This window comes from Acanthopagrus latus, chromosome 12 (assembly GCF_904848185.1).
Source record: "Acanthopagrus latus isolate v.2019 chromosome 12, fAcaLat1.1, whole genome shotgun sequence".
NCBI lineage: Eukaryota > Metazoa > Chordata > Actinopteri > Spariformes > Sparidae > Acanthopagrus > Acanthopagrus latus.
This window is the reverse complement of record NC_051050.1, coordinates 26,411,428-26,439,377: the sequence shown is the minus strand read 5'-3', so window position 1 is coordinate 26,439,377 and position 27,950 is coordinate 26,411,428. Positions and strand designations below refer to the sequence as shown.

At 44.2% G+C, this 27,950-nt stretch overlaps 4 protein-coding genes across 5 annotated transcripts in view; 1 reads left to right on the top strand and 3 right to left on the bottom strand.

Annotated features, from left to right (window-relative positions):
* Window positions 1-642: 642 nt before the first annotated feature.
* atp6v1g1 (ATPase H+ transporting V1 subunit G1) lies at window positions 643-3,628 on the bottom strand. The gene is made up of 3 exons (XM_037118153.1): window positions 3,408-3,628; window positions 1,958-2,058; window positions 643-1,627 (listed from the first exon to the last, which is right to left on the bottom strand). The coding sequence occupies exons 1-3, from the start codon at window positions 3,487-3,489 to the stop codon at window positions 1,454-1,456; spliced, it is 357 nt and encodes a 118-aa protein (XP_036974048.1). The 5' UTR covers window positions 3,490-3,628; the 3' UTR covers window positions 643-1,453.
* A 3,227-nt stretch (window positions 3,629-6,855) lies between these two features.
* hsdl2 (hydroxysteroid dehydrogenase like 2) lies at window positions 6,856-11,061 on the bottom strand. Its single transcript, XM_037116234.1, is given in 12 exon segments — window positions 6,856-7,112; window positions 7,395-7,523; window positions 7,641-7,736; window positions 7,739-7,786; window positions 7,887-7,958; window positions 8,047-8,241; window positions 8,325-8,423; window positions 8,501-8,604; window positions 8,694-8,808; window positions 9,239-9,337; window positions 9,603-9,766; window positions 10,792-11,061. Coding segments are annotated over 12 exon segments (1,254 nt in total). The 5' UTR covers window positions 10,809-11,061; the 3' UTR covers window positions 6,856-6,996.
* A 974-nt stretch (window positions 11,062-12,035) lies between these two features.
* Window positions 12,036-21,846, top strand: LOC119029424 (polypyrimidine tract-binding protein 3-like). Its single transcript, XM_037116233.1, has 15 exons — window positions 12,036-12,278; window positions 13,201-13,264; window positions 13,356-13,522; window positions 13,671-13,814; window positions 13,933-14,088; window positions 14,679-14,789; window positions 14,952-15,108; window positions 15,447-15,506; window positions 16,424-16,536; window positions 16,618-16,651; window positions 16,851-16,943; window positions 17,158-17,380; window positions 17,467-17,544; window positions 17,680-17,799; window positions 18,110-21,846. The coding sequence occupies exons 2-15, from the start codon at window positions 13,240-13,242 to the stop codon at window positions 18,120-18,122; spliced, it is 1,494 nt and encodes a 497-aa protein (XP_036972128.1). The 5' UTR covers window positions 12,036-12,278; window positions 13,201-13,239; the 3' UTR covers window positions 18,123-21,846.
* ugcg (UDP-glucose ceramide glucosyltransferase) overlaps window positions 21,723-27,950 on the bottom strand; it is a 7,367-nt gene continuing 1,139 nt past the window's right edge. The window contains exons 2-11 of one of the 2 annotated variants that reach the window (XM_037116235.1): window positions 27,828-27,950; window positions 26,057-26,201; window positions 25,843-25,945; window positions 25,568-25,669; window positions 25,367-25,479; window positions 24,869-25,047; window positions 24,679-24,765; window positions 24,282-24,389; window positions 23,609-23,687; window positions 21,723-23,413 (exon numbers count right to left, since the gene is read on the bottom strand). The exon at window positions 27,828-27,950 is cut by the window's right edge and continues 1 nt beyond it. In XM_037116235.1, the coding sequence (XP_036972130.1) occupies window positions 23,243-23,413; window positions 23,609-23,687; window positions 24,282-24,389; window positions 24,679-24,765; window positions 24,869-25,047; window positions 25,367-25,479; window positions 25,568-25,669; window positions 25,843-25,945; window positions 26,057-26,201; window positions 27,828-27,925 (1,185 nt within the window). In that variant the 5' untranslated portion in view covers window positions 27,926-27,950 and the 3' untranslated portion in view covers window positions 21,723-23,242. Of the gene's footprint in view, window positions 23,414-23,608; window positions 23,688-23,738; window positions 24,168-24,281; window positions 24,390-24,678; window positions 24,766-24,868; window positions 25,048-25,366; window positions 25,480-25,567; window positions 25,670-25,842; window positions 25,946-26,056; window positions 26,202-27,827 lie in introns of those variants that run through there. The other variant, XM_037116236.1, reaches the window with a different exon arrangement.

Genomic DNA, 27,950 nt, shown 5'->3' with positions numbered 1-27,950 from the left:
TCAGTGGCTTAAATAAGTTCCTCATGCCCAGAGGCTTGGAAATACATATTTGGCTTACATTTTTATCACATTTTGATCCTAAGATACACACATTTTACACATTTACACAGGTCATGACCTCTAGCTGCCTCCACATGTTTAATTAAAGCTTATGTCCCCCAGAACAAACCCTGAAAGTTTCATGCCTCTTTCATAAAAAGCAAGATTATTGATCGTAACAGCTCCACTATGATGACAGGTGAGCGATGGAGGACGAGGCGGAGTGACTTCATGTCTGTCGGTGAACGAGCTCTAACATCTGATTACTGGAGTATATTCATTCTCTCTTACTTTATACTTCTACTTCACTACATGTTGGAGGCAAATATACTTTTACTCCACTACATTTATTTCATACTTTAAGTTACCAGTTACTTTACAGACTACAACTAATTTTTCACAACATTTTGTTGTCAAAAACTAATTTGAAGCAGAAGAAAAAAACTGTCAATCCTTTTGAAGGAAATAATTGATTCAGCCTGTCATTTATTCTTTTATCAGTGACTTTTACTGATACATAACATTTACCATCAGATACTTTAAGACTTATACTCCAGTACTTCCATCTGCCATTTTCATTTTTACAAAGTAATATTCTCACACTACATGTTTACTTTTATTCAAGCATGACTGTGAATACTTCTACAACACAGCAGTAATGTGATTACACCACATACAGAGCAGGTGACTGTGAAACATTTATTTGTTTACTTGAGTAACTAGTTACTCTACAGATTATAGGCTGCATCTGCAATCTTTTCAAGGACCTGCCCTCAAATTCACAGAGGTCTCTCAAGGACTTGTCAAGACCGCCTTGAGAAGACCTTCAGCCAATCACAGAGCAGCACGACACAGTGTCAGCCAATCATCATTCAGTTTAATGTTTTCTGTTGGTCATCATCGCCTCACAAACATCAACAGGAAGTCACATGGTCACACACAGGAAACAACCAACACACTATGGTAATGTACAAGAGTTTCACAATAAAAGCCTTTCATGTTCGTCAGGCGATTGGAGGAGAGCATTCACAGACAAACAACCAATCAGCTCATTGAATCAGATTTACTCTTGTTTTAAACTGACAGCTGATTGGCTGACAGAGAACCAGTGAAGAAAGACTTATTTTGTTAGATTCAGGAACAAAACTTAATTCTGATATAAATATTTGGTAAACATCAACACAGTAACAACATTTATTAACGTTCTCTTCTTTGTTCGGAGCAGGAAACAGGAAGTTATGAACTTTGCACCGTTCAAAATAAAAACTTCTAGGAGAATTTCAATTTTGTTTGAGTCACAAAAACTTTAGCTATGATTGAAGCTATGATGCTAATGATGCTAGCGTCCATGTCTCCTCTGTTTGCCCTGCCCCCCGAGTTACCCCCGCCTATGTCGTTTCGTGACCCCGCCCCCTCAGCCGGCGACACGGTAGTTGGCATGAAACTCTGGCTTGATGTCACAGACGTGTCTCAGCAGCTCGCCCAGCACCGCCTCCCTGTTACCACGGTAACTGGCCTGGATACGACCCATTCGCTCAGCGGTGTCGCGGTCCACCTCCACCGCACTGTTGCCATGGGAACCAAGGGCCTAATTATAAAGAATGTGAGGATAACACAGACAGCAGGAGGCGTCGGTTAAAGGTCATTAAAATAAACACAAGTGAGTAAAATGATAAAAACATTAAAATACTAAAATACCAAGAAAGCAGAAAATGAAAACATGAAGCAAAGGTGAAAATAAGTTTATATTAAGAAACACACTGTTCATCCCTCATTTATTCACCATGTTCAGACTTCAGGTCAAACATTCAGAACATTATGAATTTATACTGAAAATAAAAACAAGGCACTGAAAAACAAATCAATGTTTGATTATTGAGACTGAGTGTTGATGAGAGACACCAGAGCTGCGACTCACCGCCGCCTCTTTGGTCTTAAACTCTTTCTCCCGCTGCAGTCGATACTGTTCGATCTCAGCCTGAGCTTCTTCCTTCGCCTGCTTCAGACGCCGGTTCTTACCTGCAGAGGGCGAGAGACACCCACGACACATCACAGAGAGAGAGAGAGACTGTTAGGGCATCTAAAGTGTCTTACCTGCCAACATTGATCAGCTGTTTGAACACACTGTTTACACTGATTTCACCATTTACACTCCATTTATGAAAGAAGACACATGTTATTGATCTAAACATGTCACATGTTACAAAGACACTAAACAGGAACAATATAGGCGACTTCTTTGTCAGCGTGTTGTCATGGTGATTCTGCCAGTGACTATTATCACTGATCTGATTGATGAAGTTACTGATTACTGCTGTCTGAACTAAACCAATCACCTGTCCCCTCCCTCTCTGATCCTGGTTCATTCTCTACAGCTGTCCGACATCACTCCCTCCTGCCACAGTTCGTTACACAGCCAGTGTTCTGTACTGCTGTCTGAACGTCCAGCGGAAAGTCATTTACTCCCTAACCCTTCTGCTGATCAGCTCCACATATGGTCCACCGTGTTGGACTCCCTGTGTGGTGACCAGGCAGGAGGGAGCGATTTCAGACACAGTGTGACTCTTCATCACAAGACATGATGCTCAGCGGCTGTCTCACACAAGCCAGCAGCAGGAAGTGACTGTGAATGCACACCAAGTAAAAGACTTAACACGGAGAAGGACCAAAGTATCTGAGCAGCACTGAGCTCACTGCAGACAATGTAGTAATTATTTGGATTACATTGAGTTAGTGGCACAGTACAGTATGTTCAATGACTAAAGGCATTTATATCATGATTGAAAAAACGAACATCATTCAAATTTCTGCGCCTTTCCGCCCCTGGGCCCTCTGGTACCGACACACACGTAGTGATCCAACTTTCAGTGTTCACAGATTCAGCTTGAGGACTGAATCTTTAAATCGGCGCCGTCTGAACTCATAAAGCGTCCTTCGATCCCGGTTAGATGACCACAGTATTAATCGACTTGAAAGGACAGCTGGATGACTGAGCTGCACAAACTGTGACAGAAAACATCACATTTACATTAAAGTACGAGCTGTCCGGAGAGAAGTCGTGCAGCAAGTTACTGATTCTGACATTCTCTCCAGGTTAATTCTGAGCTGATAAAAAATGAATCGATTAACTTAGAAACTGACAGATTTTCACACTGAGTTCGGTTACAGCTCGACCGTCTCAATTCTGCAGGTTCTACCATCTTCTCCTGTGTGTCCCGGTTCCGTCCAGCTCCTCTCACACAGGTGTTATCTCGGGTGTTATCACCGGGTTTTCTCACGCCAACACTGATATTTCTCCGTTTCAAGCTGCTAACAGGCTAACAGGCTAACGGGCCGCCGCGGGCTCGCAGGCCGCCTCTCCTACTCACGTTTGCGGGCCTCGGCCACCTTCTCGGCCGCTCTCTTCTCGGCCTGCAGCAGCTGCTGGATGCCCTGAGACTGACTCGCCATGTCGGGGAGGAAAGCTGCGGAACAACCGGAGAAATTCACCAAAATGAAGGTCGGCGGAGGATTTGTCTTCTTCCTCTGTTGCCCGCAGTCAGCTGATGTCACGTCACGCTGCGGGCCGCTCACGTGACTCTGTCACGAGGGGCGGGGAGTCGTTCTTCTTCTTCTTCTTCTTCTTCTTCTTCTTTGTTTTTTAGTGGCAGTCAGCATCCTTCCCTCACATGTTCCACTGTCTCCCCACAGGTACACCCAGAAGTTGCATGCGTCCCTGTTATATTAAGTGTGTTATTCAGTTTATTGTGCCTTATTCTTATTCTGCTCATGATTATTGGTTCTGTTCTATTCTCTCCATAACATCCTACCTCTCCTACTTCACTGTGTATTTTGTATAATGTCTCCCTTTTTGATTCCACTGATTATTTATCTCTGTCCATATTAAACTTTTTCCCTCTGCTTTTGATAATTTTACTTTCATTTCCACCTCTTCTGTCTTTACTGCCTCCTTAGCAATTTTGTCTGCTTTTTCGTTTCCTTGAATTCCTAAATGAGCTGGAACCCACATGAATGTTATTTCCCTCTGTAGTATTAATCTGGATGTTTTTAACAGTATTTCCTGATGTGTTTTCACTGTCCTTTTTTTAATGCTTAAGATTGATGGAACTGAAAATTAAATCTTCCTGTCCACCATGTGTCATGTCATGTCATTGTGCGAACCACTTATCCCTTTCCATGGGGTTGCGGGGTGTTGCTGCTGGAGCCAATCCCAGCCTTGTCTCAGGGCGAGGGCAGGGTGCTCCCTGGACAAGTCGCCAGCTCATCGCAGGGCCTCACTAGTGAACAACGTGGGGTTCAGTATCTCGCTCAATGACACTTCGACATGCAGCTCAGCACTTTCCGGAGCTGGGACTTGAACCAGTGACCTTCCGATCACTAGTCGACCTGCTCTACCTGCTGAGCTACAGCCGCCCCTTCCTGTCCACCATGTTCTCCACCCATTCTATTGCCAGTAATATTGCACATGGCTCTCCTGCTCTGTGCTAAATGATCTGATGTTCTCTTGTGTGATATGACGGCTGCGAATCACCACTGCTGCTCCTGTTATCGGCTCTTTTGATCCGTCTGTGTATGTAAATATGTTCCTCATACTTTCCATCTGTATAGTTATAGAATTCCTGTTCTGATCTGCTGTTTTACTTATTCTCTTGATATTCCATATTTCTAGATCTACGCTTCATTCATGTAACATCCATTCTGGTCTTGTTGTCCACGGAGCTGTTGGGCTGAATCCTATCTGCTGTATTTTTACTTGCTCTGCTGTACCCTCACTGACCCACCCAGAGCTAGTTTTTTGTTCTTTCCCTTTTCCCCAACACATCTCCAAAACTCTCTTTGTTGGGTGATCCTCATTGTGTCCTTTTAGGTTTGTCCAGTAATTACTATAAGCTGTTTTGTTCTGAGCCATAATGACATTTCTCCTGCTTCAACCTGCAGGGAGCAGACTGGTGCTGTTTTTATTGCTCCAAGACAAATTCTTAATGCTCGAGCTTGAATAATATCATATACATATGTATTTTAATGAGGTAAAATCAGCTCCCCATTCTAATCTGGCCAAATACCTCATAACATTCAATACTCCCTTACTGTTTTCTACTATTCCCTTCACATATTCTCTCCGCGTTAATCTAGAGTTAAAAATCAATCCCAAGAATCGAAAGCTGTTTATGCTGTCTAAGTTCTTTCCATATAAGTTTAACTTTTTATTTTCACTGATTTTCTTTTTTGAGAAGATCATTACTTTACTTTTTTCCACTAAGAATTTAAAACCCCATTCTGCTTGGTCGGGAGTTTTTTTTTTTCTACCTGTCATTCTACCTGTGTTCCTACCTGATCTGTCATGTGTCTGTGATCACTGGCTGCTGTTTAATAAAGTGTGTGCTGATTGGTGTTGTGTTGGCAGGGTGTGTTCTCATCGGTCTCATCCTGTGCTCCGCCTCATGTTGATGTAACGTGTGTTTGTTACGTTGGTACACAGTCGGCAGGTGTCTGCTGAGCAGGTAGATGGTGGAGAGTCCGTGCACGTGGAGTCCACGTCAGGAAAGCTGTACAGCAGGCTCAGTCAGAACACCTGCAGATGTCCATGTTACCTGTCAATCATTATTAGTTATTGTTGGTGATGTCACTGAACTGATCCACAGTTCACAGATTTATTCACAACCGAGTTTGACCAACCAATCACGTCTCACCTCTGGATGATGTCCACAGCTGCAGCCCGTCATCATGGTAACAATAACCAGGGTTATGTGATGTCATCAGGTAAACAAAGGTCATGATAGGTGAGTGAACTTCAGTGTAGTGGCTCCGCCCACTGCTGCTACTGAATGTTTAAGTCCATTTAAAGGGTTCAGTGCAGTAAACGACACACCTGCACATGAGCTGTTTACGCTGTAGCTGCTATAAACGTGTTTCTGTAAATATTTTATATTGTTTATTATAATTAAACTTGTAAAGCGTTGCTGTATGAGCTGCTCGACTGAAGAACATTAATTTATAACACTTGAATACAAACTGAAGATATTTGACATTTAATATGTTGAACAAAGTGAAATGAGACTTAAGTTATTAGAATAAAGAAATAAAATGAAGGTACTGATGTTTTTTTTCAGATGAATAACCAAGTGAAACAATTTAATGTTTAATATTCACAAAATGAAACAGTGTTGAGAAGGTGACACATTACTGTCTGACTGTTGTCTTTGTCTTGAATCAATAATACATCAGTTGATTTATCACCTGTACGTGACACTTGGATCTGATTGAATCATATTCATGTTTGTTGGTTCTGCAGCAGCACATCTTCTTCAGAACCCCAAAGACCTGAGCAACAAACTAACACTTATTATATTTCACTTTCATGATGTTGACTGTGACAGAATATTAACTTGTGATTCTATTTAATGTAAACATGATGAGTTTCATTATAAAGAATAGAATCAGCAGGTTTGAGTGAGACCTGGTACCACCACACATTTAAGAAATATTGAATTCATGGTTCAACGATCAGAATTGTTCTGCATGTTTCTGATTAAAACAGTTTCAATTCGTCATCAAACATCCGGCTCATCGACTCTCAGAGAGAAACGATGTCACCATAAGAAACTGTGTGAACAGCTGAGCAGGTCCAGTAGTGTCAGAACTGCTCAGTAACAAGACCCACAGCTGATGAATCCTGGACCGGACAGACCATCAGAAACACACGAGTGTGTTGGCAACTGTCAATATTTACTTTCCATATTTCTAGTGTCGATGGACCTGTGATGAATCCGGTTCAGCCCAGTTTTAACTGGCTGAAGAGAAGAAATAACCACGCAGTTTATTATCAAGGTAGATTTTATTAACATCTTATCATCCTCATCATCATTTCTATTATTATTATTGTTATTAAGGCAACAAGTACAGTTACAAACAGGACATGGGCGGGGCTTGATAATACATGTGGGCGGGGCTTCAGTCTTACAGTTTGGCCTTGTTCATGCGACTCATCAGTTTCTCCAGTTTGATGGCGAGCGTCATGTCACCTTTGATCCGCAGCTTCCCAGACATGAAGGCCAGAGTCGGCTTCAGCTTCCCTGAAACGGACACAGCTGTTACCATGGAAACAACACCACTCAGAGTTTGGTGACAGCGTCACCAAGGCAACAGGTTGTCTGTGATCTCTACATCCAGAACTTCTCCAGCAGCGCAAAGGTTCCTTTGTGTTTCCACTGCGGTCCAAGACCTGCCAAGGTCTGACTCATTACTGGGCCATAAAACCAGTCAGAACGACATTCAGATCCTGGTCCTCAGTGAGATCCTCCAGAGGCGGAGCCAAGACTCAACTTTATATCAGCGTTACCATGGCGACGGCTCACCTGCAAACATCTTGGTGAAGTCATTGGAATCCAGCGTCATGACGACATCAGCTTTGACGGGGGGCTCGCCCTGACCCGCGCTACCAGAACCGCTCTTCAAGTCCAGAAACCACACACCCCCGTGTTCTCCTTATATGGACACAAACACATTAATGACACCCATGTATGCCTTATATGGACACAAACACATTAATGACACTCCCCCGTGTACGCCTTATATGGACATAATTCTCTCCTTCTTGTTACCTGATAGGTCGAACTGATAAACACCCTGTGTCGTCTTGACGACGTCTTCATTGATGACTGTTCTGATGACATCAAACGTGCTCTCTATTGGTCCACTGGAGAAGGCGGTGCCGCTGACGATGGTGGTTTGAAGGCCGGGGTTGCCCCTGGCAACATGAAGACAAAAACAAATCAATGTTATGAGACACTAGGGGGTGCTGATGAAGTGAAGCTTCATCTTAACAACAAACATGGCGCTGTATTTACCGTGTTCCTCCATCTTCTTGACCAGAGTCTCAGGTGCATCGTCCAGGAAGAAGTCTGGAAGCAGGGGGTGACCTGTCGACCAATCAGAGATCACAGTAAGTACCCACATGACAGTGGTGGGAATGCTAGGTTAGTGTTCGCTCAGTTAGCATGCTCTCACCCGGTTGGACAGCGTACTGTTCGAAGTCTATGACTCCCTCCTCCTTCAGGATGTCCTCGTCCACTACGAAGTGACCCGTGTAGTCCTTTGGTCGGGACAGGATGGCATAGGCAGCGTCTGCCATGATGTCGGCTGTACGACACTGTTTCCCGATGCCGTCTCCACCCAACATGTCCATCGCTGCTGTCTGGATCGCTACAGCAACAACACAGAGAGCTGGGTCAGCATCACGCAGAGTGTATGAGGAGCCTGTTAGCATGCTAATGTTAGCCACTGACCGGTCCGAGGCCAGAGGGCGTTGACCGCAATTTGACCTCTGAACTCTTCAGCCATTCCCAGAACGCACATGGACATGCCGTACTTTGCCATTGTGTATGCTGAAAAGAACCAAAAGGATGTGTCATTACGGCTCAGGTGCATGATGGGATGCTGGCTGGTTGGTTGCTATGGCTACCTGTGTGGTTCTTGAACCAGACGGGGTTGAGGTTGAGCGGCGGTGACAAGTTCAGGATGTGAGGACTGCGACTCTTCAGCAGGTGAGGGATGACCAGCTTAGACCTGAGGCAGACACACTCCTTAACTCTGTGTGTGTGTGTGTGTGTGTGTGTGTGTGTGTGTGTGTGTGTGTGTGTGTGTGTGTGTCATACGTCAGGTAGGTTCCTCTCAGGTTGATTCCTAACATCAGGTCGACCTTCTTCATCGGCGTCTCCAGAGTTCCCGTCAGACTGATGGCGCTCGCGTTGTTCACCAGGATGTCAATTCCTGCCAATCATAAACAAGCACTATGATGATGTCACTGCCGGAGCAGGAAGTTCAGACTATCAGCTGTCAGTCTGTCACGATCCCTCACTGGCTTCCCACCCAGTGAGACACGCAGACGTCCTTCAGGTTGAGTAAGAGTTCAGATCATTAAAGCTTGTCTGTTTGGAGTTGTAAAATGAGTCGATGAGAAGACGTTTTCTCTCCGGAGTTTTATGAGCCGACAGCTGCTGGAGGAAAGTTTTGCAGGATAATTTTTAAAAGCCCCCCCCACCCCCCCCCCCACACACCCCGCCCCCCCCACCCCCCCCCACCCCCCCCACCCCCCCCCCCCCCCCCCCCCCCCCCCCCCCCCCCCCCCCCCCCCCCCCCCAGCCCCCCCCCCACCTAACAGCACCAAGATTTTATTCAACACTGTAGAAAAATGTTTTACCTCCAAACTTGTCGACGGCTTTCTGAACAGCTTCTCCAATCTGCTGCTCATCACGGATGTCGACCACGCAGGCCAACGCTTTCCCGCCTGCCGCCTCCACTGACACAGGAAACAGGAAACAGTCACTGTCTTGTCCCGTTAGCATGTCGCGGGGACTTGTTGCACACTGGGCTGACCTTAAATGATTCTAAAACCTGCTCATGAAAACAGTTTAATGTTTAAAAGCTTCAGTCGTTTCCCGAAACACCTGCTCACTCACACAGGAGGGTATTTTACAAGGGACTACTTTCAGCAGCGGATTAATCACTCTCTGTACTGTGTATGTTAGCATTGAGCCCTTTTATTTAGCCTGTTAGCTCCTCACCCTCCTGAGCAGCTGTGTAGATGGTTCCTGGTAGTTTGGGGTGGGGCACGGCGGTCTTGGCGGCGATGATGACATTGGCTCCATCTCTGGCAGCTTTCAGAGCGATGGCTTTACCGATCCCGCGACTCCCTCCGGTGACGAAGAGCGTGAGGCCGGCCAACTTCCTGGAACACGGAGATCGTTAGCTAACATGCTAACACAGAGAAAAGACACACACACACTGACAGTGAAACCAGGCTAGCACAGACAGAGAAAAGAATATTATAATAGAAACAATGATTTCCATTGTAGATTAATATATCGATTGTTTTCTGGTTTAATTGATTAGTAGGTTTGAATACAAAATGTGATTATAAATAAACTACTCTTTATAAGTTTGCGTAACCTTAAGATTTAACACCAATAAAGTTTTAGAGTTTGACTTTTCATTATAAAAGCTCAAGATGAAGACAGCGTAGTATGCTTTTAATTTGAAGACATGTTTGTTGTCTGATAAGAGTGCTGACGTCACAGATTGTCTTTACATTCACTTTACAACATTCAATAAACATCCAAGTTATATTATATAAGTCATTATAATGTTCCCACCGGAAGTGTTAGCATTAGGCTAACTGCTGCAGCGGAAGGAGGAGCGCAGGTGTCATCCTGCTCTCACCAAACCCCTGAGACAAACTCACATTCTTTAAAAGGTGCCTTGCTCAAAGGCCTCAAAACAGGCAGAGCACAGCTGACCATCACAGCTGCTGCCCCCAAACTCCAGAGAAAATAAAGTAACTTTTACAGCGATCAACACCGAGCTCGGTCCAGTTTCTGCAGGAGATAAACCGGACTCGGACTGACGTTGTCAGCAGGACTTTTGTTCTGAACAGAACTCAACCCAACACGAGCGGTTAGATAATGTCAATTGCCTCTATTCCCAAACTCCTTAGAAAAAACCTTCAACTTTCAACCTGCCTTGCTCAAAGGTCAAAAAGAAATGGAACAGAACCAAACTACATACAGTTCCTGAAAACGCAGTCTTCGCTTCAGAGTTCGGCTTTAGTTCAGTCCCAAAGTAAAGGTTCTAAACTCACTAAAATCTTAACTAATTCTTGGGTTTCTTCTAGGTTCTGAGAGGAACACTTGGTTAAAAACAGACGGAGTTCTGGCCGCAGCGACTTGTTGCTGAGGGGCGGTTCGGCTCACTTACCCTGTGTTCTGCAGCATGGTTGGGTTTGTTCTGGAGGAGAAAGAGACGGTTCCGTTCACAGTCCGTGTAGAAGAATGACAGACTGTCGTCTTCTCCACCTTTCACCTACTTCTTCTTCTTCTTCTCCACTCGGCACAACTGGCGGAGCACAAACAGCCCGGAGGTGCACAGCGCCACCTACTGTACAGGAAGTGACGTCACAACCCTCAGCCTGGTTCTTACCATCAAGACAGTGGGGTGGACCGTGTGTGTGGACCGGTCCAGTCCTGTCGAACTTCTTTGACTCCCATCTATACACAGCACAGTGTAATAAACATATCGGACATGAAGTCACTGCTGGTTAAACACGTCCTATTATTATTATTATTATTATTATTATTATTATTATTATTATTGTTGTTGTTGTTGTTGTTATTATTATTATTATTATTATTATTATTATTATTATCATCATCATCACATTGTGACTTTTCTGTGATCATTGTAATAAAAGTCAGAGACGTTTTGCAACTTTATAGCAGCTCAGTGTCATTCAGACAATATTCACGATATTAATGAGTTAATAACACAAACTGTGTCCATCAGTTAATAAACCAGTAAAACTACTTTAAGGTCAGTTTGTTTCAATCAGCCATTAAAACCAACAGATTATTGATTATGTATCTGCATCGTGCTGCTTTAAAGTTCCATCCAGGATCATACGAGTCTTCATCTACATGAAACTGCAGAGCGCTGCCTCCATGTAATAAATATATGAGTGTTGTAATCCAAACATATTGATGCTGAATATTTTGAGCAGCAGCTGCATTTAGTGTGTAAATAATCTGCAGCCTCGTTATCTTTGATAAAAACACCATCAGTGTCGATTCAGAGTCACAGAACACGGTGATAAATACTGAAGCTATGAGACATCACAGATATAAAGTACAACACTTCTAAAGTAGAACGAGCTAAAGTACATTAAAGTACATTTATACAAATAAACTATAAAGTTCAAATGTTTTTCTAAAGATCGATTTCATGTTTAAATGATTTTGGGATTATTTGAGAAAATGTGACCAAAGAAAAACCTCCAGTGAAGTTTGTTAAAGTCACAGTGACTCTATGTGCTTAACGACAACAACAACAACAACAACAATAATAATAATAATAATAATAATAATAATAATAATAATAATAATAATAATAAAACACCGCAGCTTCACCGAGGACATCACCTGAAGTCATGATCACAGATCAATAAGTGAATAATCGAAGTATTTGTGGCCACAAACAGGAATATAAAATAATGAACACTATTTTATGATTATTATCGATCTGATCTAAGGCGTGTCCGCGCGAGCCGCCATGTTCTCCCGTGACGTCACCAAACGGGAAGTGAGCTCGTTGTTCTCCATGGTGGCTGCGGTGCGGTGCGGTGGGCTCGCGGACCAAAACAACTCTTCCTCCTCTTCTTCCTCCTCTTCCTCTTCGCGGACCATGGACGGGTGAGCGCGGGAAATCATCCCGGACCTTTCCGACCTCCCGCCGTTGTTTTCCTTCCTTCCTCCCTCGCGTTTCCTTGGTGACTGAACCGCACCTGCGCGAGCCTCTGGTGTCAGTCCCTCGCTCATGTGTGTTGTTGTTTACTTGTTTACTGAAACATTTTCCCGCCACAGAATCGTCTCTACGTTCTTTTTTCCCGCCGCTCACGCGCTCGTATTCATTTTTTTCTGGTTTTGTTTTGATTGAAAGTGTCGCGAGCGAACGGTGACGATTCAGCGGCGGAAGTCCCGCGAGAGCTGCGTGTACACAGAGAGCAGACTGTCAACAAGAGAGATGACTTGTTTCATTTCACTGCCTCTGGTTTTAAAATGTCCGCCGACAAGTTCACTGACGAGTCCACCAGCACAGTCAGACCAGAACCAACGAGTCCACCAGCACAGTCAGACCAGAACCAACGAGTCCACCAGCACAGTCAGACCAGAACCAACGAGTCCACCAGCACAGTCAGACCAGAACCAACGAGTCCACCAGACCTGAACCAACGAGTCCACCAGCACAGTCAGACCAGAACCAACGAGCCGATCAATAACCCGTTCTGATAATCGATCGGTAGTTTGTGGTGTCAGATGATTAAACTGAATCTCTCGGTCGCTTTTGGATCTTTAATGAGGAAAACAATTGAAAGTTATTTGGAACTAAAGTAGTTGAAGTTTATAACCATATGAAAGAAACAAGAGCAGAAATAACTCAATAATTAAACAATTTAATTATTAACAACCATCAGCATTTATTTTATATTCACATCTTTTTATTTCATTGTAAATCTTTGACCCTCAAACTGTTTGTGTTACACCTGTTACCTGGCCACACACACACACACACACACACACACACACTGACTGCGTCATGTCTCTGTCTCAGCAGGAATCAGTGTTTCCTTCCTCCATCATCTGCTCTGCGAACATGAGCACATCCAACCTGTCCACAGGTGAGACCGCCTCACTCTCCTTCACTGTCAGGAAAGCTCGCTCCACCTGACCCCCCCACTTCAAGTAACTAGGGATTTTATTTGTCCACAGTGGATGGCACTGATAGGCTGTGTGTTTCTGAGCGTGCTCAGTGCGTTCCATCTCGGGTCCTTCACCTGCGGCAGCTTCCTGCTGACGTCTCTGAACAGGAAGTGCTCGCTCTTGCGCTTCCTTTTGGCCGAGTTAGTAAGCTGATCACGCTGAAGACCAAGAACCAGGTCAGTGCTAACTGCTCATGCTATCTGCTAATGTTAACACACTGTTAAAACTGCTTACTTCTCTCGTTTTAAATGTTTTAACTTATTAGATTAATTGTGCCTCATACACCGACTTTGTCTTTAAGTACAAAATGGAAATGTCTTTCAGGGTTTTTTAGAAATGGCGTCGGAGGAGGCGGCTGTTACCATGGTGAACTACTACACTTCAGCCCCGCCCACCATCAGGAACCAGCCAATCTTCATTCAGTACTCCACCCACCGCGAGCTCAAGACCGACAACCTGACCAATCAGGTGAGCAGCAGCAGCTCCCTCTGTTTGTTCAGTTGGTTGCAGTTTGCAGCTTCACCACTAGATGTCACTGAATGCTTCACACCAGATCTTTAAAGGTTATTTGTTTGTTTGTTGACAGAGAGTGGCGCTGCAGGCCATCAGTGCAGCAGCAGTGCATTCTGGGAATGTGGCATCAGGAGGAGAGGGTCGGGGCTTAGCTCCGGGTCAGAGTCCCGTCCTGAGAATCATCGTGGAGAATTTATTTTACCCGGTGACACTGGAGGTCCTGCAGCAGGTCACTGAGCACTCACTCCATTAGTATGACTGTGGTGGTGTTGTGGTATTATTGTGGTATTATTGTAGCATTATTGTCATATTATTGTGGTATTATTGTAGTATAATCGTGGTATTATTGTAGTATTATTGTGGTATTATTGTGGCATTATTGTAGTATTGTTGTGGTATTATTGTAGCATTATTGTGGTATTATTGTAGCATTATTGTGGTATTATTGTAGTATTGTTGTGGTATTATTGTAACATTAATGTGGTATTGTTGTGGTATTATTGTGGTATTATTGTAGTATTGTTGTGGTATTATTGTGGTATTATTGTAGCATTATTGTGGTATTGTTGTAGTATTGTTGTGGTATTATTGTAGCATTAATGTGGAATTATTGTGGTATTATTGTAGAATTGTTGTGGTATTATTGTGGTATTATTGTAGAATTGTTGTGGTATTGTTGTGGTATTATTGTAGAATTGTTGTGGTATTATTGTACACTCGGGGCACACTGAAGCATCACGATGCTCTGTGCTGTTGAGTTCTTCAGGTTTGTGTTTTTATGTTTCTTTGTTTTATAATTAAAGTTGGTTTTGTCCTCAGATCTTCAGTAAGTTCGGCTCCGTGTTGAAAATCATCACGTTCACCAGAAACAACCAGTTTCAGGCTCTGCTGCAGTTCAGTGATGCCGTGCACGCTCAGCACGCTAAGGCTGTGAGTCACGTGCACACTGTCTCTCTCACACACACACGAATGTATAGATGCTGTTCATGAAGTGTTTCCACTCTGACGGTGTTTTAATTGAGCAGAGCTGCATGAGTCACTCACGCAGCTCTGGTCCAATCAGATAACAGCTGTCGGTCTTCTGTCTCGCAGTCTCTGGACGGGCAGAACATCTATAACGGCTGCTGCACGCTCAGGATCGACTTCTCCAAACTGAGCGCGCTCAATGTGAAGTACAACAATGACAAGAGCCGTGACTTCACCAGAGCCGACCTGCCGACAGGAGAGCTGGACCCCACCGCCGCCTTCAGTAAGACCAGCTCATGCTAATGCTAAAGCTAACTGAACACACTGAACAGCGGGGACTGTCGCTTGCTAATCTGTACTGAGCATGTGCAACACTCAACAGAGATGAGGAGACAGCGAGATGTCTCCAGAGAAAACCCAAAAAGACTGTTAACGTTAATGAATAGTCTGGTCTGCTGTAAATGTTGCATTCTGAGAGTTCTGCTAGCTTGTGATGCTACAGTGACTTCCTGTTTACATAACTGAGTGGACAAATGTTTCCTAGCAACAGACTGACATGTTGGTAAATCTTTACTAGCTGAAACATGAGTCAACCTGATTCTGTGTGTGTGTGTGTTACAGGTGTAGCTCTCCCTCCATACGGCACGTCAGCTTTCCCACCGACCTTCCACCAACACACAGGTGAGACGCCTCCTCTGTTTGCTCCCCTCAGCGTTTCAAGTTCGACTCGCTGCCTTCAGTCGGCTGCCGAGCCTCAGTACCAGCAGGAGATCCAGAACGTCACTACTATAGAAGCTTTGATCCCCACAGACTCCGCTGAGAGTGGAGATGATGCCGGTCCAAGAGATTTTCCTGACCTTGTACTTAAAACCTGATCCGATCAGCCAGCTGATGTCATCATGCTGGTTTCCTCCTGAACGTCTGGTGTGGCGCCCTGTGGATCTCACCACCATCTAGATCAGTGTGAGAGGAACGGGAGCCTGGACTCTCACCAGTACACTTCCAGAACCAACAGATCCACAGAGGATGTCATATCCACTGTCCTCCACTCAGTCTGCACACAGCTGCAGAATAAGACCAGTTGCATATTTGTTGACTTCAAGCCTGTGGTTCACTGTGTTCACCATGACGGGCCGAGACCTCAGGACTGCTCTGAGTGAAGTATGTGGATGACACCGCCGTTGTACAATGACACCACCGCCGTGTGTCGATACCACTACTGCGCAACAACACCGCCACCGTTGGACATATATAAACAACGATGTGGGTTCATATCAGGAGGAAAGCAGCTGTCTCATAGTCGTTCACAGAAAACAATCTGCTGCTCAGCATCATCGAAGCAACAAGCTGATTGTTGGTTTTGGAAAGGAGACGTCTTTTTTAAGCCTGCTGCCTCTGATCCAGACCACCGCAACACCGTGTGGCAGGAGATCCAGACCATCAGAACACCGTGTGGCAGGAGATCCAGACCATCAGAACACCGTGTGGCAGGACATCCAGACCATCAGAACACTGTGTTATAAATAAAGTGTTACTGTGTCAGTCCCTCTGCTATGTCCTGTGTTCTGTCTCTGTTTTAAATAGTTTTTTGTCCTCAGGCCTGTCGATGGCGGCCGTCCCTGGCTCGTTGGTGTCTCCTCCTCGTGTCTCCGTGCAGATGGCGTCTCCTGCTGTCCACGCTGTGCTGCTGGTGTCCAACCTGAATCCAGAGGTCAGAGGTCACACATAGTCACACAGCACCTGACCAATCAGAGTGCTGCTCTCTCCACTAACTGTCTGTTTGTCTCTGCAGACAGTCTCACCTCACTGCCTCTTCATCCTGTTCGGTGAGAAAAACACAACATTAACATCCAGTCACACTTTTTATCATGTGTTTACAATCTAAAGTGAGCAGAACCTCCTGCTGATGCTAAACCCAGAGGATGGTTAGATGATTCAGAATGAAGATTATTGATGAACTCTGTTTATATCACAACCAGGAAGTTTAACTCACTGTGTTGTGTTGTTGTGTGTTGTGTGTTGCAGGTGTGTACGGGGACGTCCAGAGAGTGAAAATCCTCTTCAACAAGAAGGAAAACGCTCTGGTTCAGATGAGCGACGGCACTCAGGCTCAGCTCGGTCTGACTCCTCTTCATTTATTCACCCTCACAGCAGAACACTGCAGAACACACCAGAACACAGCAGAACATAACAGAACACAGCAGGTCCATTTACCTGATCATAGATCAACATGGATGTAGATAACTGACGAGCGCATGATGATCTATTGATCCGTGTCAATAAGTTTGACCTGAATATTCCTGTAACTCTGATTTTTTTTTTACTCCGACAGCGATGAGTCACCTGAACGGTCAGCGTCTCCATGGCAACATGATCCGGGTGATGCTGTCCAAACACCCAGTGGTGCAGCTGCCCCGCGGGGGGGCGGGGCAAGAAGAACAGGCGCTGACTCAGGACTTCTCAGGCTCCGCCCTCCACCGCTTCAAAAAACCTGGTTCCAAAAATTTCAACAACATTTTCCCTCCGTCAGCAACGCTGCACCTGTCCAACATCCCGTAAGACCGCCATGTGACGGAGTCAGCTGATGTGCCGTTAATTAATGAGCTCATCCGTGTGAAAGTTTAATGTTTGTGTGTCGCAGCTCGTCGGTCAGCGAGGACGACCTGAAGGACGTGTTCTCCTCCAGCGGATTCACAGTCAAAGCCTTCAAGTTCTTCCAGTGAGTAACTGAGTCCGTCAGGGTCCAACTACAGCTAGCTTAAAATCATAACGCAACATGGCTGCCGCTCCTTCTATGTGTGCCCCTCCCTCAATCTGTCTCATGCTGATGATGTCACTTTCCCTGCTCTCACAGGAAGGACAGGAAGATGGCGCTGATGCAGCTGGCATCGGTGGAGGAAGCCATCGAGGCCCTGATCGCTCTGCACGACCACCAGCTGGACCACAACCAGCACCTCCGAGTCTCCTTCTCCAAGTCCACCAAGCCCACCATCTGACCCCCGAGTCTCCAAGCCCACCATCTGACCCAAGTCTCCAAGCCCACCATCTGACCCCCGAGTCTCCAAGCCCACCATCTGACCCCCGAGTCGCCAAGCCCACCATCTGACCCAAGTCTCCCAGCCCACCATCTGACCCCCGAGTCGCCAAGCCCACCAACTGACCCCCGAGTCACCAAGTCCACCATCTGACCCCCGAGTCTCCAAGTCCACCATCTGACCCAAGTCTCCAAGTCCACCATCAGACCTCGAGTCTCCAAGCCCACCATCTGACCCCCGAGTGTCCAGGTCCACCATCTGACCCAAGTCTCCAAGTCCACGATCTGACCCCCGAGTTTCCAAGTCCACCATCTGACCCGAGTCTCCATGTCCACCGTCTGACCCAGAGTCTCCAACTCCACTATCTGACCTGTGTCTCCTCCTGGACCTGTTGGCTGTTTTTCCCTCCAATCTCTCTCTGACCTTTGACCAACCAACCACATTTCAGGGCTTCTGATTGGCTTGCGGTGGAACAAAGGGACCAATGGGAGAGCCCGACACCACCTAGCTTTCTGTGCCTACACGCTCTGACATCATAGGTGCAGCGATGACAGGAGGAGGGGGCGTCGCCATGGTTACAGAGCACATTCCTGAGCTCCCGGTAGCAATGCATTGTGGGCTGTGGAGTCCAGCTGATGTGAGTCAAACTTTTTTGTCTAAATGTTAAAAAAACAACTTGTTTTTAAAGTTACAAAGATTTTTGAAATAAAACAGCTTTTTTCTTAAAATCAACAAAAGTCCGAAGTGGAATTAAAATTCAGTCTGAAGTTATTTATTAAGATTATTTACAACAATCAGTCTCATTAATTTTTGTTTAGTATTAAATTCTAAACTTTTAATAGAGTAAAAACATTTTCACTGATTTACCAACAAATGTGTTGAAGCTTCACCATCAGCTCCATGCTGATATTATTGTTATTATTATTATTATTATTATTATTATTATTATTATTATTATTATTAGTACTGTTGTGGGAGTTTCAGTGGCTGCGGTCTCAACCTTCTTCTGTGCCTTATTTTTCAGAATTATTCTGCTGGTTTTGATTTTTTACGTGGTGTTTGGGTCGAGGTTCGGTGGTGGGTCGAGTCGATCTGACTTTGGATTTTTTTGTAGATTTTTTCACTTAGTTAGATGTTTTGTTGCCGATTGTCGTACCGTTGGTATATTTGTTATATATTTTGGGAAGGTTTTTTAAATCATGAATGTATTTATACTGTACAACATGGAACAGGTAATGTTTTGACGTCCCGCCCACCTGTCGTACCTGGGTGTGTGTATTTATATGTGTGTGTATGTATACTGTATATCTGTGTGTGTGTGTGTGTGTGTGTGTGTGTGTGTGTGTCAAGCTGAGCTGTGATTGGAGGATCTTCAAATGTCTCACCTACTTTTTTCTATTAAAATATATTTAATTCAAATCTCTTTTTTTTATTTTGATTATTATTTTAATTATTGTTTGTATTTGTTGAGTTTAGTTTAGATTTTCCGTGTTGATGATTTCCAGGAGAAAAGCCACAGAAACAGGAAGCTGCTGACCTCTGAGGTGATTGGAGGGATTAAAACATGAAGTGGCTGGTTGTGTTGCTGGTTGTGTTGCTGGTTGTTGGTGCTGCTGTGACCCTTCAGGGCCTCCGTAGAAACAGATTCAGCTTATTTTGTTCAGCAGCTTTTGAAGTTTTTACTTTAATCTTTTTTTAAAAAACCTAAATATTTTCAGTGATGATGTTGCCTTGGAGAACAGTCGGGGGCGGGGTCAAACCAAGCCAAAGTTTGCGTGCCTTGTAATTGGACCAACTAATTTTTCCATTATGACATCACTTCCTGTTTAAGTGGCTTTCCACCCAGATTTAACTTCCTCCCAGTTTTGTAATCTTCAGTTACCACGAACACACTTGAACGTTTGTTTCATGTCTTCACGTTTCCGTCCACGTCAGAGCTGTGACATCACATATGATGTCACATGTGACTGTGCAACTTCTTATTTAGCCCCGCCCACACCATCTCACCACACGCCCTGTGCTGATATGTCCTCGTTGTTGCTGTTGTTCAGTGATTGGCAGGTGTAACACGTTATAGGTACGGTAGTGAGTAAGTCACCACTGATGTACTTACAGGTGACAAGCACTGTCCCATCTTAAATACTTAGTTACTGCCTGTATTGTGTTACATACCTGTTGATGTAATAAGTTACATTTTAAAGTTGAAAGCTTTAAACTACGGATCGACTGAAACAGTTTTACAAACACAGACACAATTAATAGAAATCAAATGTCAAACAACCAGTGATGACGTTCAGTTTACTCGAATACTTTTACTCTACATGTATTTGAATACTTCAGATTAGATTCAGATTACTCAGTGTTAATTGGCTGTTCATTGTGACATGTAAGCAGTCAGATGTCGTTGTGGGCGGGACCCTGTGAGAGGATGTGACATCACAGTTTCACATTTTAACTGAGTTTATTTATTGGAAATCTGACAGATTGATCGTCTTCACACAACAACACTGATGATACAACATGCAGAATGTGTGATAACAACAATAATCAGCTGTGAACATCCGAGAACGTCACACTGACTTTAAGTTATAACGTGTGAGAACAGACGCGTAACGAGTTGAACCGTCAGTGCTCGTTAGCTCATTACAGAAGTTTGTTTTAACATGTTTCTGACGTGACATATACTCGTCACAACATACATTAATTATAATGTGTCATCTTAAAGGTGCAATATGTAATAAATTATCAATAGAATGTAAAAACAGTTTTAAACAGTTTTGACTTTGTATTTATATATATATACTCATAATATATGTGTATATATGTATTTTATGTGTATGCATATGTGATATACATAGTTAGCGGTTCCTCAGTGACATGTTGCCGACCTGCTCTGGTAATAAATTACAGAGGTTGTTACATTTTGCACCCGTGTGACTGATGAGACCCGTTAGTTTGTTCTGGACTCGTTTGTAACGTGAAGACATGAAAACGCGTCAAATAAATGTTCTGATGAATGTTTGATGTATGTAAAGCATCAGACGTCGCTGTGATGACGTCGCTGTGATGACGCAGCCGTCGAGTCTCTCGGCTTCGTTTCCTTTTGAATCTATCAGCAGAAGATTCAACTGTTTTCTAGCTGAATGTCTCCTGTTGATGAATGTAAAGTACTCGTGGTGCATTGTGGGACTTATTACTGTTGTTATTATTATTATGACATATTTTTAATATTCAACCAGTGCATGAAGTGGAGGGGGCGGGGCTTTTATCTGTGCTGATGTCAGAAACCAGTTTGCTGAATTTTTATTTATTCTGAAAGTGTGACAGGAAGTTGTAGCATGAATCACTAAATAAATAAATCCTGACAACCAATCACTGTCCTCGGTTTCTGCAGCACAGCCCACCGACCACCCTCCCACCCAATCAGACAGCGGCACAGTTTCAACAAACAACACAATAAAGTTCTGTTTTGAAAGGATAAAACTTTATTGTTCCTGTGTTGACACAATCCTCAACTGTGATTGGTCGGTTTGCAGACTACAGCAGATAACTGTCATTTAAAAAACAACAATAAACAAACAAGAATCCTACTGATCCTATTGGACGACGGTGATGGGTTCGTCCGACTCCACGCTGATGTCATCACCCAAACCCCCCGAGGTTATGCTAACAGCTAAATGCTAACATTAAAGCAACAGCTTTAAAAAAAACACCTGCGATCGCACACGCACGTGCACAAGCGCACACACATACACACAGTACAGTGTTTAGACTTTATAAAACAAGAAGTTGAGAGATGTGATGATTTTAATCTTCACGTTGGATTATTTGGTCCGGTGTTTCGTCTGATTTTTCGTGGATCACGTGAAATGTTGCGACCGTCATCGCCACAGAATACTGGACCTGTCTCAGTGCTCGGTTCTGAGAGACGCTTGTGTTCGCCTGTTTTTGTTTTTTTTGTCAGGGAGCAATATAAAAAAAAAAAATCATCCTAAAACAGAAAATTTAAAAAGAACAAACAGAAACTCCTCCAGTTGATCGGCCCGGTTCTGCAGTGACGTCACTCCTGCAGACATCAGGACACTTTCTGTCACTAAAACTTGATAATTGATGATTACAGGTTTCACCTGTATGAAACATATGTAACAGTATAAAGACGTGCTGATCAGTCGTCAGTCTGGTAACGAGCAGCTGAACTGTGTCAACTGTTATTACAGAACACATTTAGTTTTTGACAACTTTTATTAAAATATTGTTAAATTAAACGAATGTTTGTTGTAAGATATGAAACAGTTTTGTTTTGATGATAGGAAGTGTCATGACTCCTCCCCGTCACGCTCTCTCCTGATTGGCTGACTCATGTTGAGGTTCGTGAACGCGACGAGCTCAGCAGAGAAACAAACTCAGACGTTTTCTCCTCATTCTGAGAAAATTCAGCTTTTAGAATGAACAATGACATCACAGTCATCCTGTGTGTTCATTGGCTGTGATGAGTGAGCAGACAGACGCCATCTGTACCAAGTGACTCATTTATTCTGAGTCACAGCGAACAGACGCCGTTCAGCCGCGTTTCTGTTTGACGTCATCACACCGAGACTGCAACAGCCGAGTGGATTCAGAGTCTGCAGCACATCTACTTCCTGCTTCCTACTTCCTGTTTCCTTTAATTCACAGCTGACGTTCCTGAAAGGTTCCTGCAGTGGAAACACTCAACATGGACGTCGTGAAGAGAAGAAAACATCTCGTTTGGTTTCTCTGATGAAACATCATCAGTGTCTCAGCAATCTGATACTTTCAGCCTTTTTTAGCTCCGAGTTTCAGTTTTTAATCTTTGTTAGTTCAGATTTTTTCTCGTTAGAAGCAAAAAAACCATCTGTGATAATTACAACTACTGTAATGTAACTACAGCTGATTCATAATGTAACTACAGCTGAGAAGAGTCTGCAGCACTGAAGCCTTCTGAGGACATCACCTTAGTTACAGTTACTGTTCTGTACTTCAGGTTCAGTTTAAAAAAAATCTGACTTTCAGAGCAAAATTAAATAAATCTTCCAATGACGAGAGGATTTAAACTCCTCCCTCCTGACTGGTTGATGTTTTTCTGATGATCAAAGTTGTTCAGTGTGATGAGTCACTCCCCGTTTTGTTTTTTGTTTTTCTTTCATCCTGCGCTCTCATTGGCTTGTTCTGGCATCATTTAGTTTTAGCACCAAAAGGAACATAAATAGATAAAAACACACACACACACACACACACGCACACACACGCGCACACTCTTCAGTTTGTCTCATAAAAAACAAATCAACGTCAGTCTCTTTCTCTGGCTCCTCCTCTTCCTGTTCACCAGGACGAGGAGGGTGGTATAGCCTGTTGCCATGGTAACTAGACGTCAAGGATCTCCTCTGCGGTGCCGCCGCAGCGCAGTCGGTACCGCCCGGTCCTCCAGCTGATAGTCGGGTCCCACAGAGCCGACAGGAAGATCTGCACCGCCATCGACTCTCTGATGAACCACGCCACAGCGAAGTCGAGCTTAGAGAAGCACAGCGGGCCGCCCTGCAACGTGATGTCATCGATCACTAACCAATCAGTCCAACTTATTTTACATCCATTTAGATATTGATTCATTTCTGAATCATTTCAATTAAAACAAGTTTATACAGTAAAATATATGTAGCATATACAGCTACATCACTTCCTGTAATGTGTAACCTTTCAAAGTAAAAGCATTACATTGTAGAATGTGAGTACCTGAACTCCAGTCAGCTGGATGTAGTCAGATATAAACCAGGCAAGACAGTGACACATGAAGAAGACCATCATGTCCCACCTGCAACACACACACACACACACACACACACACACACACACACACACACACACACACACACACACACACACACACACACACACACACACACACACACAGGTGTTTACATTTCACAGACTGATATTTACACTGCTGACTTCATGACGCTGACGACAGACTCCAGCAGGCTTCACTCTTCAGCTCCTCACTGACAAAACTCATGTTATTTTTTTCACTGCACATTAAGAGGAAACACACAGAAAACATCCAGAACACAACAGCTACAGATTGAAGGCACCTTCACAACTACAGCATAACCGCTAACTGCTGCTCAGTCTTCTCTTTGCTGTAGCGACTAGCTGCTGTTGGCTCTGCTCGCTGACTGCAGGTTGACTGGACTCAGCATCAGACTGTCAGACTGGTACCAGGAGACAGGACGGGTCGGGGCTAGCTGGTTAGCATGCTAACTTCAGTAGACGTGAACTCTGACGTTTCTTCACTCTGTTCAGAATGCTATCTCAGTTTTTACACGGTACAGAACAATGAATAAAACGCTTCATTGATCGTTTCTATGGAGACACTGTGCTGTTAAGATGCCTGTGATTGGCTACGTACCTGAACACATAATGAGCAGCCCAGCCAATGATGAGGCTGGCCAGGAAGCACTCGGAGACGGGCTCCAGCACGGTGCCAGGAAGCATGTTGATCCTCAGCTTGGTCCACCTGAAACATTCAAACAGATTCAGTTCGACCGAACATAAACTCCAGATGACTTTCACTCAGAGCAACATTCAGTCACCTCACTGCATCTGTAACTTCATGCACTTCATTAGAATAAATACATTAATCTAATGTTATAAAAATCACAGTCAGAATATCTGCACAGAATTTAAGTCACATAAAAATAATCTGACAACAGTAATAACTGTTCATCGTGTGTATTATTACAGACTCATGTAACAGCAGATCAAACTAATGAAATATGAGAAATAAAACAGAGTTCTGAGGTCACCTGATCATGCGGGACTGGAACTGGCCAATAGAGTACGACCCAGAGTTCTGCAGTGCCACCTGTGTCGCCATGGAGAACCTCCAGCCTCTGAGGGGACAGACAGAAACAGATCAGTTTCATTTAGCATTTAAACAAACTGCTTTAAACATAACATCATCCAAACCACAGGTGCTGATGCTAACATGCTAACCTGTCAGCGATGGCTTTAGCCATGAAGTAATCCTCAGCAATGTACTGAGCGAACGCAACCAATCCACCGGCTTGATCCAACACGTCCTTCCTCATCAGACACGACATCCCCGTCACACACTTGATCCCCGTCACGTTAGCCGAGATGTAGGAGCGAGGGTGGGACGTCCCAAAATACACCTGACAACATGTTAGCATCCGTTAGCATCAGTACAGCAAAAAACACTTTATCCCAATTTGTAAGAGCACAGTTAGCATTAGCATCTGGAACAATACATCGAAAGGAGAATTACAGATTGAAGAAAATTAAAAAATTGGTGAGTTAAAAATTATAACGTGATAGAATTTGTGGTAACATTTATCTGGAATAGCTGGAATACAGAGTCACAATAGCTTTAGATGCAAATGCTCAACAGCATTTAAAGACATCATGCTAACAGACATAAATGTTTATATTGTGTGCCGCAGAGTTAGCATGATGTTAGCCTGTTAGCCTTACCTGCTCGAGTGTTGCGGCAAAGCCTTGGCGGTCAGCAACATATGGCAACCCGTGGACCAATCCCACCTTTTCTGTCATCTGATTGGTCAGATCTGTCAGGGTGTCAGGTTTCACTACCACACAAACACAGAGAGTTAGCTTTAGCGATGACGATGAGCATCAAAATTCAAAAGCTTGAAGTGAAACCTTTAGTTTACGGACCTCTGATGCCGCTGTCACAGATCCAGATCAGGCCGTATTTGGCTCCTTCGTAGCCCGGCATCAGGTTGTTGATCTTGGGGTTGATACCAACTTTCTTCCCCCCTGAGAACCAAAGAGAGTCACATCAGCTACTAACAAATGATGCAACAAGGTGAGTTACATGTCATTAAATACGAGCTGGTTATTACAAAAGAACACAACAAAGTAACAGTAAAACTGTTATGAAGTAAGTGACAGAACGAACAGCAAACAAGAAAGAAACTACAGAAGCTCACCGATGAACAGTCGAGCGTCGACGTTGGGATATTTCCCCAACAATTTTTTACAGACATCAACAGCTGGATCGTCCTGATCCTGAACGCACAGCAAGATCTCATACTGAAAAACAAAAACGTTGAAAAAACAGTAAGCAGATCAGGTTCAGACTGTGGCTCAGGCCTGAAGGCTGCAGGGAACCAGTCGATCAATGAGGCCAGTAGTTATTGTCACCTTTGGGTAATCGAGTGTAAAAAACGTCTCCAGATTGGAGATCAGATTCGGGTCGACCCCCTTCAGAGGCTTCAGCAGAGAAACTCCTGCCATCTGCACAAACGGCTGTTTGACCTCTGACCTTTTCTTGTGGAGGTGGAGACGCCTGAAAGAGACGGAGAGGTCAGAGGTCAACATGCATGAACATCACACACACAGCATCTGGAGTCTTAGATGTGTGTCCTCAGTGTGTTTGGACATCAGAATCTAACAGTTCATAAAATACATTTCTATATTTGTTTAGTTTGATGACTCATCGACAGGTAGACACTAAAACACAGACAGTCCTCCTCCTCCACTCTGACACACTGTTTTGAACTAACTGCAGTCAAAATATGATGTGCCGTCAGGTGGCAGTCTCGGTCGTTGTCATCCAGGTAGGCTCATGATAACCACGAATGGCTGAATTGATTTTTTTGATTTCTTGTTCCAAGTGAAAAATGTTTTGAAATGCTGAATGTCCTTAAAATTTCTTCAAATGTGAGAATTTTCTGCTGTTCTTAATCATGATGACAGTAAACTAAAGATCGTTATCCTGCTGTTGGTTGAGGGTTACCAGTCATCTGCAGCTTTGAGCTTCAGGAAACTGTGATTGTAAGACATTAATTTCTCACTGTGAATGTGTCCGAAAACAAAATTCAGCTCTACACATTTTTTAATTATTTGAATTCAATCAACAACCCAAATGAATGATCTCATTTCTGTGTCTGACAAATGACTCATTAAAATCTGGAGGCTCTTTAAAAGTCTGGAATACTTCTGAAAATCCTATAATCTTTTCAGGTCCCCCAGAGAATTACTTAAATGTATTTAAGAGCCTGGAAAATGTGCAGATTTGTGAAAATGAATGAATTCATGTGTTAAATGCTGTTGCAGGAGCCTCCTGATCAGCTGGTGATCATAATGATCCATCTTCGTGTCTGAACGTCCTGCAGGTGTGAGAAAAGAAATGTTCACGTCTAAACTGACTTAGTTATTAAATCCTCTGAAGCCTTTTAGGAGACACACCTGCTGAACTAACTGGAAACGCTGCTGGAAAAACCCATGTTGCCCCATCACCTTTAGCCACCGCTGCACCAAACTCCATTACGAAATGAGCATCATTTAAGCAAAGGATCCCGGGGGACTAACACCGAGTATAATCCAAAGCTTTGACATTAAAGGTGTTTTGGACCTGTTGGGTGATTAACATGAAGCCGAACTGAAGTGCGACACACGCTGTTTTAATCACACATTTAGCCATTTTCAGCCTCGCTAACACAACGGCCGCTGACCGCAACATTATTAAATCGACAGGTTTTCAAATGCAGTTCGGCGACAACAGAGGGAAACAGGAAATGCATGCAGCTAACGCTAACGAACCGTAACAGAACCGATTTAGAGACGTCTTAACGAACTGTACGAAGAACTAAACCCGGTCCGGACCCGTCACAGACTGTCCCAGCTGGTAATCAACCCAATAAATCCATTTAGTCCCAGCAGCCACACAGTTCTGGATCCCCGAGTGAGCGGAACAAACGGCCGAAGCTAACCGGCTAGCGGAGAACCAGGAAAACGCCCAATATGTACCCGCTCCGCCGGAGCCGCTGTCGGCTGTCAGACACGAAGGACCCCACGGAGCCGCTCGACCCATCTCACGTTCATATTTAATCTCATCGAACAAAACGCTACACACAAACACAGAAACACACAAAACCGGAGCGTCGGCAGCTAGCGTTAGCTTAGCACTCACACATAGATGATGGACATGAAGTGCATCAGCCACAGCACGAAGAACAGGATGAAGCCGAACACGGCCAGACCCTGCATGGCGAGCTCCAGCACGGCCATGGCGCTCAGCGGGGGCTGCCGGGGC